General features: G+C 40.3%; 1 protein-coding gene across 3 annotated transcripts in view; it reads right to left on the bottom strand.

The window, feature by feature from the left end:
- Positions 1 to 562: 562 nt before the first annotated feature.
- LOC137193609 (dentin matrix acidic phosphoprotein 1-like) overlaps positions 563 to 14,483 on the bottom strand; it is a 23,941-nt gene continuing 10,020 nt past the window's right edge. For 2 of the 3 annotated variants that reach the window (XM_067604840.1, XM_067604838.1), the window contains exons 2-7: positions 10,663 to 11,859; positions 9,306 to 9,520; positions 8,929 to 9,138; positions 7,566 to 8,128; positions 6,475 to 6,566; positions 563 to 4,974 (exon numbers count right to left, since the gene is read on the bottom strand). In XM_067604840.1, the coding sequence (XP_067460941.1) occupies positions 4,882 to 4,974; positions 6,475 to 6,566; positions 7,566 to 8,128; positions 8,929 to 9,138; positions 9,306 to 9,520; positions 10,663 to 11,730 (2,241 nt within the window). In that variant the 5' untranslated portion in view covers positions 11,731 to 11,859 and the 3' untranslated portion in view covers positions 563 to 4,881. Of the gene's footprint in view, positions 5,005 to 6,474; positions 6,567 to 7,565; positions 8,129 to 8,928; positions 9,139 to 9,305; positions 9,521 to 10,662; positions 11,860 to 14,483 lie in introns of all 3 variants that reach the window. The other variant, XM_067604839.1, reaches the window with a different exon arrangement.

Here is a 14,483-nt window from a genome sequence, read left to right as displayed (position 1 = left end):
AATACAGCACAGTGTCTTCTTACTGTTCAGTTGTCACCATGTGCTCACAGCAAAAGAACTGCAATGAGAGATTTGTGCACTTTTTGCCCTGAGTTTCACCTCTTAGGTTACATACTGGCTGCCCTGCTCTCAGATTGTTTGAGCTTGTTGTGACCAGGAGATGAAGACCTGCAGACATTACTCAGGGCTTAGTTTTCTATGTTTTTCAGGTTTTAAAAAAAATCTATTTGTTATATTTACGATTAATATTCCTCTAACAGATGCTAGAACTGAACACAGAAGAAGAGGACAGTGCTCTTTTTAGTAACGTTTTAGTCCCCATCAAGGAAGCAAAATATGATGTTTAAGTATTTAGTCCATTAATAATGCAGCAATGTATTTATCATCTATAATTATTTTTTGATGAATTATCATTGATATGTTAAACATGATAACCAACTTCATCATAATATATGTGCTTGATTGATACAAGACTCCCTAACTTCTGATAGACACCATGTTTGCATCTGACAACCAAAACGATTACTGATGAATAAACACAAAGCAAACAAACACAGAGGAATTCAGGAGTCACACTTTTATTGAAGATGTCATCACCATACCTTTCATTTGGCAATAATGAATGACTGAAACTCAAGGCAAGTAAACTAAGAGAGAAACAGAACCAGAAAGAATGACTCAAGTGGGGAAAGCTGAGACAGTCATGGCAGCTGTCTAAATGAGTTCATACTGAATATCCTCGCCAGCGTGTGGTGTTACCCAGTATTCCCCATGTATTCACTGAGAATTGGCATGAATACTACCACACATGACAAGAGAATATTAGCTGAACTTTATGACTAAATACATTTTGTTCTAAAAACTAAAACTAATGTTTTAGAATAATAAAATATCATAGATAGATAAGATGATGCCAAAAACTGTACTAAAACTAAAACTGGAGTCACGTATGGATGTGGATACAACATCCCAACTGCCATGACACCACAGGGCAAACACTGAGCATACAGTAGTGTGTAATATGTGCTATCATACCTTATATCTAACATGGTAACATAATGACATGCTGACCTTTAAACCTGCCCTGCTCTTGACGTAGTAGTCGTGCATCCAATACATCGCAGAATCCCTTATGAAATGACAGCTCTGTGCTTTTTGTGTTTACAGGTAGGCTCTGATTCTTCAATACATCACTTACATGCCATATCTACATTGAAAGAGTTTTTGAGTGCCGTAATTATTATTTCTGCCCATTCTGGCCTTGCAGCGATCTCTCCCTAATGTGAGAGATGGGGGACAATATCTAAAGTGCTTGTTCGGTGCAAAAATACATTCTAAAGTTCGATGGAAGCTAATATGAGGCTTCAGCAGTTAGCTGAGTCAAGTTGGTGTCCTCTAAAGTTACAGTCTATATAGTGCAAAAATTCCCACTTTGTGTTTCCATGGATGGACAGTGTTTCCTGAGCAGCGAAGGGATCCTTTTCTGTAGTCACGCATACGTTTGATAAAACACCGGTCTTTAAACAACTCCAAAGCCAAACTGACATGTCACATATTCCATATCTAACACAGGTAGAAATAGAAAATGAGACAATATGGTTTAACAAGCTAATCAACAGCTAGCTTAACGTTAGCTCTGGTGCAGCACTTCAGAGGTCCAGTCCTTTGCCTATGTTAGCAAGTCGGCTAACAAATTAGACAGATTTGCAGTTATCAGGTGTCACATTTCTCCTCTTTTGGTAGAGTCTGACCACCTCCAAACTTCCAGCCCTTATTAACATGTTTGCAAGCTAACATGTTCTGCAGCATTCTCTCCACTTAATGCTGTGTCACTAATGCCTTACTGCCAAACACTGGTCAGGGGAAACAATTAATGGGAAACAGACTTTTACACATCACCAGCAATAAACCTACAACTCACTGCCAAGACCAGGCAAGATACCCTGGCATTTTGGAAATCATTTTTGCCAAGAACGAGGATTGTCAATTTTGCTCTTTTGATCTTATACCACAGCCAGCATGGACAGGAGTTATTACAGCCACTCTCTATATAGCATGTAGTATGGCTTTCATATAGACTTGAAACAAACCTAGACCTATTCATTAAACATTTAGGGCAGAATATAGGTACAGGCTACATCATAGACAGCTTCAGATTGCACAGTGACTCACAGCCCAAATATAGTGTTGTTAGCTTGCTAGGTCTTTTGATCCTCTGTGATATATATGCTGTATTACAATAGTGCAAACACATAAAAACCTATAGCACAAAGTATAGAGATGCTAAACTAAATCTGTTGCTGTCAGAATTTCACTCACCTGTTATTAATCAACCCTGACAATTAAAAATATGTCTGAGTTGACTTGAATGTACCTTTATTTCCACAGTTGAGCCAATTGAATTTATTGAGGAAACCAGTGAGTGAGCTTGTTCAGCCAAAGTTAAGTAGGCCCCGACAAGCTGATGTATGGAGGATGGATTATCATAAACATTCCCCCCAACACACACATGCACACACCACGCACAAAAGTCTTCTCCTAAAAAACATGGCAGACCTCCAATTTCAAATAGTCATTCTGACACAATATATTATAAACCTTTTACAAATAAAAGCTTTAAGGATTTGTAAGCATTGCTGGATTCATAAATATATGCAGCAAAAATACAATACAATAAATCTCTGTTTTTAGGAATCAAGACTGGACATAAAAATATGTAAAAACCTTCACTAGAGCTTCAGGTGAGAATATCTAATTCTTTCAGTAGTGCTCAGGTCAAAGAGCAGAGCCACAGATAGACAGAGTTTGGCCAGGTTGTATCAACGAAAAACTAGCATTTGTCTGGACCATGCTAATGCTTCATGAGCTAAAACATTTTGGCTGCAAGTATGTGGCAACGACATTCATAAAACTACTGTGATGATGTGGCAGACTGATGTGAATTTTTCACCTTAGGTTAATCGCATAAATTTGACAGATGGAGTTTTTTACGGCCTGTTTTTTGCCTCAAACAGCCAACTGTCAACATATTTGTTGTAACATGGACACCAACCAACTGCTGTGTGTAACAGCTGATCTCTTCCTCCAGATTTCCTTTTTTCCCTCTCATCTTCAGAAGTAGAGTCATTCAGTTGTGAGTGTTATATTTTTGATCAACATCAAAGACTATATCCACATATTTTCTCAGAAGCCCTGCTGCCCTGACAAAGACTACTTGTGCCTTCTGTTTCAGGCACCTTACAATTGTATGACGTGCAGCAGACAGAGCCAACCAAAACTAACATTACACTAAGTTGCTATATTAAGCTGACAAAAGTTACACTGTAGCTCAGGTTCAACTTGTGCCGTTGTTCCTTGCTATAACAATTCAAGGAAACTCAAGATTTTTTTCAGAAACATTTTGTTTTGAAGATCAACAGCTTTCATCACAAATATCCATGCCCTGTGCCGTACGCCTTGCATTCCTTGCCGATGAAAGAGTAAAGGAAACTTGCATGGCTTGCAGCTTTGAGATTAAAATATTCTCAGAAGAGTGTATGTTTGCTCAGAGGCAAGAAGAGGCAAAAGCTAGTCTGTGTGACTGTGACCAAAACAGTGCTCAGTTAGCAAAAATTAGCTCTATGTGGAGCCAACATGGCTGACAGTGAACCTGGGACATCCAAACTCTTGATCAATGGCTCATTATAACATTTTACTAAGGCAGTGATTTTCAAAGTCTGGGTTGGCACCTTTAAAATACATGATTTGTCAAACTATTTGAAAAGAACAAGACGTGCTCAATTATTTTTGCATGTACCTTCTCAGATATATGCAATGCATAGCTACAGTATACAGTATTAGTGTGCTGTTAAAGTAGTAACTTTAAAATATATATAGTCAATTAAAACCTGAAATTAAAATGTGACTGCCCAGAAAAGGTTTGAAAATCACTGCATTAGAGTCAGTCATAGTCATAAAAATCAATAAATATCAATAAATAGTTGTACTAATACCATAATTCATTAACATCTAGAGATCAAAGTGCTGTAAATAGTAAATATTAAAGGAGAATACTGCAGATTTTGACATGCGCTACCAGAGTTTACATAAAATATGGGTCACATGTCAAAAACAGTGGTATTATTATGATTGCAATTTTATACTTACTTATTGATCCAATACACCTCCCGTCAAGGAAAATGTTTATACTGTGACATGACAGGCAGTTCCATTATGTCATATGGTTATACTGTTTCAGACATCATGCAAAAGACCAGTTTAACTCTCAAAACAGGACTCCTCCAGTTATCCACTCATTAAAATGTTATGAAAACTCACTTGCACTTTGAAACCAGGCTCACTAACAAAAAGAGTCCTCTTCACATCTCATATGGCAGCCCACAGAAAACTGGCTTGACCCAATCTGGGGTCTAACCCACAGTTTTGACAAACATTGCAATAAACATTGGCAGCTGACAGACAGGACTGTATGTTTTCTGGACAAAGAAAGGAAGAAGCAGAGGTGCAGGACATCGTTTTGGCTTTTAAAGGACCAGTGTGTAGATTTAGTGGCATCTAGCAGAATGAACTTGAAATGGAATATAATATTCCTTAATATGTTTTAATTAGTTTATAATCCAATGAAAATAAGAATCATTGTGTTTTTGTTACCTTAGAATGAGCCCTTTATATCTACATAGGGAGCAGGTCCTCTTCCACGGAGCCTGCCATGTTGCACCGCCATGTTTCTACAGTAGCCCGGCCACCGTAGGTTCTCCTAGATGCTTGAAAGGGGGATGAGGGGTATCCAGTTGGTTGCAATCTGCAACCTTAATGCTAGATGCAACTAAATCCTACACACTGGTCCTTTAAATGGCTGTCAGTCGAGCGCTGTCTCGTAGCTCACTCCTTCTTCTGATTGGCTAGTAGGGAGGCCTCCCATCGCTGTGCCATGGCATTCTGTCGTCGTGGCACCGAAGAGAGGGAAGGGGGGAACTGGAGGGAGGGGGAGATTCAGCTAAACCACTGGAACCAAGATGGATGGATGGATGGATAGTTTCATGGTCGGATGGAAGGTCAGATGGATGGATGGATGATGGATGGATACACCAAAATGAAGAAAGAAGAGAGGATGGGACGGTTGGAGGAATTGAAGGATGGATGGTTGCAGGAGTAATGGATAGATGAAAAATGAGCCAAATGATGAATACATTTCCTAAATTGTGAACTAATAGATTAACAAATTAATCAGTCTAACTGATTAACAAATCAGAAAGTTCACAATTAATAAAGGTAACAAATGAATGAATGAATACAGGAAGAAATCAATTATCCAACATGGAAATCGCAAAAGAAAAAAACTGAATATGATTGTCATGCAATGTACTGATACATGATGCAATCCAATACAGTGAAATATAATCAGCTGTAGTGTAACAGTGTTACACTACAGCTGATCATGTCCTTCCTGATACGTTTGTATCAGGAAGGACATGAAATGTTTGAGTAAATATTACCTTAAATGAACAGAATATTATTATAAAGGTAAATGTTTGCTCGTTGGTATACTGTTTATGTGATTAAAGCTGCACTAATAAATATTTTTATATAAACAAAGGATCAAATGACTATGCATAAGTGAAGGGGGTTACTCATAGTGATCACTGCAGCTCTGCTCAGCTCTACAGAGTATTTGAGTCTTTCAGCTCATTGCTTTGGTTTTACGGGCCACAAACTCAGCTCCCATCAACCTCGTAGTAGCAGCAGCTGTTTTCAGTGAAAAAGCTCTGATAAACCCACTGAACACTATCTGCCCAGCACAGACAAAGTTAGTGCCTAGTTGGTGAACATTGTGCAGCATTTAGCAGCTACAGAGCAAGTTTTTTTTCTCTCAGGGGTTGGTAGAGACCAAAGCAGAGCCAAAAATAGAGTGCATATTGGACTGTTTGTTGTTTTTTCAGCTTATTGTGCTGCCCCCATGTGGACAAAAAATATCAATTAGTGCAGCTTTAAGGCACTCAGTCTTTGAGTGCCTGATGAAGAAGCTTCAACTGAAGCTGATTATACAGTACATAACTGCTGACAAACTCACCTGCAACACAGTTTACTACTCAAAATTTGTGTTTCAGCCAAGGAGTATTTCATTTACAAAGCCATAGTTTGGGCTCTTTTGCAGTCATTTTTACTGTATATCAAGTTATTAACTTGTTTTGGAATGTCAGAGTCGGGGAGTACTGCTGCTGCTGGGAAGATAAACAATACCTTCAGAATAACTACAGTTTGTCCAATCAGGTAAGTAAAGTCAAATTCAGGTAAATAAATATCAGCACACCTACTCATACCAATGCAATTAACTGGCATGAGGTGTCAGTGTAAATGTGTTATCATCTAGTCTGCCTCTTCTCACATCAAGTCTGCCACAGGCAAGTTTATCTTCAGATAGATAGAGAGAGTGTGCATGTATTTATGTGTGTGTGTGTGTGTGTGTCAGCCAACCTTGTGGTCGCAAGACAAACTGGATCGTTCCATCTTGCGGGTCCTGGAGGGGGAGGAAGGAGAGGAGACACATCTGTCTGCAACCTCTGGCACTGAAATAAAAATAAATGGAACAGAGAGACAGTTTAATCACACAGGGAGACAGAGTTATCATTTAATAGGATAATCCTGAGACAGATACCAGATTTGTTTTTATTTATTTATTACTGGGAATCTGCATCAAAAGCAAGACATCAGTGGCGCGTAAGCACTAATGATGGGTTGATCCTTTCACTAAACAGCGGCTCCAACCTCACTTTAGATATCTGTGTCCTCAGAAGCTCCCGAGGACCTGAGAGAACAGCACTGGCCAAACTGTCCTCACAGGGGTGACTAATTTCAGAAATGTACTATACAAATGTTGCTACACAGGCTCCATTAAGAGTATAGATTTAGAAAACAGTATTGTTTTAACTCATTGAATCATTGATTTAATTTGAAGTTCATGTTAACAGACAGAGAAATATGCCTACTGTATAGTGGAACTGGAAAGCTCAAAGGGAAATGGGGGCCTTGATCAATCATTATTCATGAAGATTGTGTTAATAAATTCACCACTGAGGAGAGTCAAAAAATGTGGGAGGTCCTGTAAAGATGCATCTCAAAGCCGGAGTCTTTGTGTGGATTCATATTTCATAAAACAGACCATGACTCGGTGACAAAAATACTTGGATTGCCCTTTACTCTCCACAGCTCTGTATCTGATATTGAATAGTGTTCTGTATAACAAATGCTTGAGAATGATGAAAACACACAATCATGCAAGCTTTTGAATTATTACTGACTATTTTGAATTCCCAATTGTAAATTCACTGAAATAAGACGAGGGATACAAAATGGCAACCATTAATATGGCCATGAAGGGGAATGGTTAAATCAAATGGAAAAATTGGTTCCGTTGGTCCACTTCAGTTGGTTACCTGTCACTTAAAAATTCCCCCTGCTTGAATCATTTGAGCTAAACTAAAACACAACAGAAATGTTTCTTGTGTGTTCATTCATTCCCCAGAGATATTACCGACACTTGGACAAGTGGGTGTGACTTTACGTACCGTTGTAACTGATGTTATCGTTCAGGCCCGGAGACACCAGAACAGTGTCGTACCTCTCTCTCCCCCGTCTCCATTCCTCCTCTCTCCTCCTCCTCCACATTTCCTCCCTCTGTCTCCTCCACTCCTCCTCCCTCTGCCTTACCATGCGGATCTCCTGCTCCACCAGTGACTGGCTGCTGAGGGAGCGCAGCTTAAAAAACGGATTGGATGAGAAAGTACTCTCCTGCGTTTCCATGGACACAGGGGCGGAGCTTAGGCAGAACTCGGAAGCGCTGCGAATGATCAGATTGGAGGTTTCCACAACAATGACATTGGCGGAGGGCATGGCATCCAGACTTGTCGGCCAATCGGAGAGGCCGCCAATGGCGGAGGACAGGAGACGGTTCCTGGAGGCAGAGCTGGAGGAGTCAGGTTCCAGGATGATGACATTATTGGCTGTCATTTCATGGTAGACAGATCGGGGAAGGGAAGAGGAGCAGGACGGGGATGGAGAGATGGACAAAGTAGGGGTGCGGCAGGCTGGAGGTCGGGGTGGAGATCGCCCTGTCTGCAGGGTGGATGGTCTGAAAAACAGAAAAGTCACAATCAACAAGTCTGACAAAATTTTATGGCTCATAATAGAGCAAAACAATGTGGAGCTTTTTGAATGCTGATCCTATTTTGGATATTTGGATGTGTTATTCAATATTTTTAAAGCTGCACTAAAAGAAAAAAACTTATGTTAACAATGGATCAAATGAAAGGTGAATGAAAGGATGAACCCAACCCAATTATCACAGTTCCTCTCAGCTCTATGGAGTGTTTCAGCCTCTTTTAGCCAATTGTCTTGGTTTTATGGCCTTCAAACTTTGCTCTAAAATCTGCAAACTGTTTTCAGAGAAAAAGTTCTAGCCCCACTGTATGTTACCTGCCAAGCACCAGACAGACAACAGGCAAAGTTAGCATATAGCTTGTGAACGTAGTGCTGATAAAGAGCCAGATATTTTTCTCAGGAGTTGGTGGAGACCAAAGCGGAGCTAAAACCAGTGAATATTGATTTTTTTCCTCAGGTGACCAGAAACACAACTCCAAATGAATGCTAATGTTGCTCTGTCCCTGCTGAATGTGTAAATAGGAAACTGTCTGCTAACACATTCGTCATAAGAAATTTTCTTAGGTGATAATATATCAAAGTTGTGTTTACAACTTGTTCTGCTGCCCCCAGGTGAAAAAAAATGGTCTTGACTACAGATCTACCACAAAGACTATACTGCTAAACAAGGATCTGAAGACAAGCCTGAAGAACTACTTATGGTTTTAAAAAGAAGTCCACTGACAATGACAGTAGCAAAGTAAGAGCACTGTATGTTTATTCTGTTCTTACCTGGGTATAGTCAAGCCATGTGAAATTATACCCCTCTCCCTGCGGTGCCGTTCCTCTCTCTCCAGAGTCAGCCGGATCTCTCTCTCAACAGCGCTCTCTGGGTCCTCTAGGGGGCTGCGGTATGACAAGTCATCAAGGCCCGAGTCTTCTGAACTGGGGGACAGGGTGGAAGATAGAGGGGGCTCCCTGGGCACAGGGGCATGGATTTCTCTTTGACAGAACAGGAGTAAACACAGCTCAAGTTAAGATGAGCTCAAACTAAAAGCCAACGAGACGCAAGAGTTATGTCATTAAAATGTTGGACAAGCTCTCTTGGCAGCTGGTGTTGACAAGATGTGACAAAGGGAAAGCAACAGTACCTGCAGTATGTGTCCTACCTGTGTTTGAGTCGCGGGCTGCGAGTAGGGGGGTACAGTGAAGTATGGGTGCCCTGGAAGCTCCCCTGAGTTCTGAGCCCTGGTTTGGGAATAGGCTGACCTTTGACCTCATCCTCCATCTTCTTCCACTGCTGGCGGGCCAGCAGGAAGTCCAGATGCTCAGTGGAGACATTTTCACTGTGGGTGTCCTGTTGGATACAGAAATCTACGGGAACCTAACAGAACAGATTCAGCTCAGGATTAGTTTTAGCATCACAATAAATATGAAGAAGAGTTTTCACTCTCCCAGAGATAACATACATTTCAAGAAACCTACAATAGAAAAATCATTTTAGGGCATTTTGGCCATCAATAACTGATAATTAGACTATCTTTGATCTGAGGCCAGACTTGTGAAACTTAGCAGCCTTAAACCAAAAACACATGATGTCAAGGCAAATTAAAGAATGATTACTTGACATTTTCACTGGGGTCTCTAATTTTCTTAATCATCAAGTTTCAAGGAGCAGTCCTAATATTTACCTGTGATTTAAAAATGCTAGAACAAGACAACTGTATGCAGGTGTGGTGTCTATATCATCATCAGTCAGCATGGATGTGACGGCCTCATATTCAAACAACTGTAGCATCTTCATTTGGTTGGAAACTTGCTAAGATTTGCTGCTAGTGTAGAGCTTTAAATAAAAAATACTGCAAAAATGATCCCATTGTTCTTTATTTCAACATGACAGCATTTCGACCTCAGGTTAAGGCTGGGGGTGTGTGTATATAGATGTGATCTGCAAGGCCTTGGCAAGCTAGCACTACCGCTTGCAAGCTAATGTAAATGTTGTTGCAAGAACTTACTTGCTAGCTTTACTGCAGTTTTGTGTTTGTTTTACTAACTTTTCCTTTTCCTTTCAGGGACAGTTGTATTATGTACTTCTTCACTGTGTCCCTACTTCTACAGTACAAGTAGACAAGCTAACAAGACTATCGCGACTGACTCTCGCCTTGCAGGTCATAGCAGTCTGTTGAGAGTCTCCCTCTACATTAAGAACACACTGCTTTCTAGTGTATTGACAGTTGACTTCAAAACTGTGACCACACTCAAAGAAAGCAGATCTGACTAGGTGAGCTCCACCATCTGCCCGTAATGATCACACATCAGTGACAACACCGATTATCCTGGTAAAATAAAATGAACTGCATTGAATTATTTGCGCATTGAACATAAACTGATGTAAAGAACATTATTCCTAGGCTTCTGGGCTGGGCATAAAAAGCAGGTGGTATAAAATCTGCCTTTAATTTACTGTTGGGAAATATGAAATGTAAAGTTACTTCTTGAAATGTTTAATGAGAACCTGAGTCTTACCCTCTTGTCGGGGTCCAAGGAGCTGGCTGTAGAGCTAGCAGAAGGAGATCGCAGGAAAAGATCTCTCCTCGACCTCATCTGCTCCTCATCATCATTCCTACCTCCACTCCTCTTCTCCTGCTCTTCCTCTCTCTGCTCTTCTGTCCCTATCTCTGTGAACTCTGTCTCATCCTCTTCCTCCCTTCTCTCCTCATCTTCTCCTCCTCTCTCCTCTTCCTTGCTCTCTCCATCACAGATGCCATCCTGAATTCTACCGCTGGCTTCCTCCTGGTTGGTGACTTCACATTGTGCGAAGGCTGCCCATTGATCCTCCCCGGCGTCGCTGTCCGAGTAGACGATGGCCAGCTCTGCTTGGAGGCAGTCGCTAAGGTGACCGTCGCTTAGGTCATCTCTGTTGCCGAGGTCGTGACCCCAGGCCTCCATCAACATGGTGGCTGCAGGCTGCTCTGAAGAATCTGAGTTGAAAACACGGGGCTCTGACGATGGAGGACACAGTGCACTGTTAGAGATGAAGAGGAGTTCTGACAGAGCATTGTCTCTCATCTCTCCCACCATCTCTTCTCTCCATCCATCCTCTCCTTTTGTGTCTCTGTTCCCCTTATCTTCTCCTAATTTTTCTCCACTCCCTCCATCTTCTCCCTCTATTTCTCTTGTCTCTCCATCTTTGCCCTCAGTTTCTCCTCTCCCCTTATCCTCTCCTTCTGTTTCACCTCTAGTTCCATCTTCTCCCTCTACTTTTTCTCTCCCCCCATCTCCTCCATCTGTGTCTCCTCTCTCTCCCTCTTCTCCCTCCTCACCTCCTCTCTCTGTGTCTTGTCCTCCTCCACTTTCACCTCCTTCCTCTCCTTTCTTCTGCCGTCCTATCTCAAAAACAAGATAGTCACACTCATCTTCATCTCTTTTTCCATTTTCTCCCTCGGCAGCCTCTATTTCCTCCAGCTTGTCGCTGATTGACTGATGCACCCCATGGACTTCTGGGTAATGGAGTTCTTCTAATTCCTGGCTGAGGCAGCTAACTAAGTTATCTCTTTCTAGGTCTGTTGGCAGTGGTGATGAGCTGATCTCCATGGTAACTGGATCTGCTGGCTGCGTAGGAGTAGGAGAGTCGTCGACAGGGTTATTGTTGCTGGAGCTACCGTTGTCTTGGTTACCGTCCGTTAGCTCAGCTGTTGTCCTCCTCAGCCCAGCTGTGGCTCTCTGTGGAAACATACACTTAATTATAACCTGATTACTAATACATTTTAAACATTGTGTATGGAAGTATATTCCTGCCAGGAAAAAAAAAAGATGGATGATAAAAATAAAAAAAACTTGACTTTTTGAATCAAAATGATTACATACTAACTCAAAATGAACATCTCATATTGAGCTTGACAGTTAATTCTTGACCTAAGAACAGTAGCTGACAAAACAATCTTAACTCAAGGTCCACTTAAGCATTTCTTCCAGAGCTTTTGACCATATCACTTCTAATTATGACATCTGTTAATCATGAGCTTTGCCCAGTTGTCAAGGAACTGTAAATGTTAAAACTGTCATTATTGGAATATAAATATAGACAATAAGTCCTAAAAGAGCTCAAAATAAAGGAAAGTTTGAAGCTGATTCTGATCTGCTGATTAAGACTTTATGATAAGGTCAAAAGCTCTGGATCATGCAAAAAAGGGACCTTGAATTGAGGCTGTTTTCCCAAATATTATCACATAATATTGTAAATATTATGAGAATATGTACCTCAATATAAATTTTGCAAAGAACAAACAAAGTTAAGAGGTTGCGTTTATGTAGCACAACAAACTAACTATTTCAACTCTTTCTCTCTTCTCGTCTAAGCAAACTACAATAACCACTGACCTCAGGGACCAAGCAACACATCGCCCAGTGCAGAAGTGGCTCATTTATGTGTTTTTAACAGTTTTTGGACAACAACGGAGTTCTACAGCACAGAGGAATACGATATATCAGACTTTGAATACTCACACAATACTTGTAAGCAGGATGAGTTCATAGTTGGTTTGGCTCTGCACATGAAATTTGACAATAAGAAAAATATTGAAAATTGCCAGCCAAATACCTAAAATAGCCAACATTTTGACTATCTTGTAATTTTGACTTGAAACATAGAAATTTTGATTTATCATCTGATGATTAGGAGTTAGTATACAATCTTTTCATACTTTTTAGTAAGTAAATCAAGATTTTGACTAAGAAAGTCAACACTTTGACTTGGTATCTGATAAATTTGGCTTCTAATCCCATAAATTTGAGTTAGAAAATCAAAATTCTGACTTAGAATTTCATAATTGTCACATAAAGGTTCACTTTTGTATATGTATATTTTGTAGATGTATAACTATGTGAAAGGGGCTGCTCATAGTGATATACTCACAGACGATTATCACCAACTCTGCAGTTACCTCACAGCTCTACAGAGAGTCTTAGTGTCGTTCACCTTTTTTTATTTCCCAGCCTGCAGATTAACTGTTTAGTTCAGTCTCACCACTCTTATCAACATCGTTTATTCCCTATAAATGTTTGAAGGGCTAAACTCAAGCCTTCATATTGTTACCATGGTGATACTGCGTTGGCTGTGAGTGGGTTAGCAGATTATTATGGTCTGTCGTTCCAGGCATGTGCTGGTGACAGACGGGAGGTGTTGCTATGGGAACACTAAGTATAGATGCAGAGGGAGGCAAGCTGCTGAAGTCAGATCTCTTTCAGTGAAGTCGCAATGTTTGATGAGACACTCATTTCACATCTAAGAAACAGTTCTCAGACTTTGCTGAATACGTTGCATTTCTTGAGTCGCATGATATTCATATTGATGTGACAAGATGTATATGAAGTTTTGGTCCATATGAAAGTATGATGATTACTAACCTAAAAATCATACAAACACAAGCATAAAGTGATTGTATAATGCACTCCAGCCTCGGAGGACAAAATTAGAACATTTTTGAAAAGATTAGTAATGCCTCTGCATCACTGACACACACATTTGTGTCAACAGAAACACTGAATGACTGCCAAAGCACCTAGAACATGCCAACGTCTTCCTCCATGCATAGTTTTTACAGCTTCCATGTAGAAACTGAGTGATGCATTTTTTATGAAGAGCCCGACTGGCTTTTAAAACTACAAACTGATGGGAAACAAAATGTGTCACAGGATTGTTTCATCTTGAGCAGAAGCATAAAATAGTGTGACGTTTGAGCCTTCTGCTCTTGAGATGTTGTCTTTCTGTATGTTCTCACTACACCTTTGTTACTGTAGCTGATACACAAAGTTATGTGCGTATATGTAAATGTGCATAGGTTGTTTCAAGAGCATGAACAAATGATTGACGCTGATGTATTTTGGTGAGGACAGTCTCATTATGCCTCATTTGCACAGTTGTTGACAGTTGAGGAGTTTTGAGAGGCAGTGAGTCAACATAAACAGTCTGCCTCATCAAACTGCAATTAACAAGGCAAGTTTTCTTGCGCTCTATGGCAAAAAGCAGGTGGAGCAGTAAAATATGTATGTATGCTATGGAGCTAGCGTGGCTAGCAGACTAGCAAAATTATGCACTTTGATAAAACACTACAGCTGTATCCGAAATCACTCCCTTGTCCACTCAATCCCTTTTCCATAAATAACACAGCGGTAAATTGAGATTTTGAATCATCATTGCTAGCAAAAACCTATACACATGCAATGCACACTACTTTTTTATTCAATTATAGAAATGCTTGTGGGCACTTAATAGTGCATACACTTTTTTTCTGAGAATCAGGACACTCAAGTAAAAAGGTGTGAGTTAAATGTAGTGTACTACAAAG

The sequence above is a fragment of the Thunnus thynnus genome, chromosome 12 (assembly GCF_963924715.1).
Source record: "Thunnus thynnus chromosome 12, fThuThy2.1, whole genome shotgun sequence".
Lineage (NCBI taxonomy): Eukaryota > Metazoa > Chordata > Actinopteri > Scombriformes > Scombridae > Thunnus > Thunnus thynnus.
The sequence above is the reverse complement of the archived record's forward strand: the minus strand, read 5'-3'. Positions and strand labels throughout refer to the sequence as shown.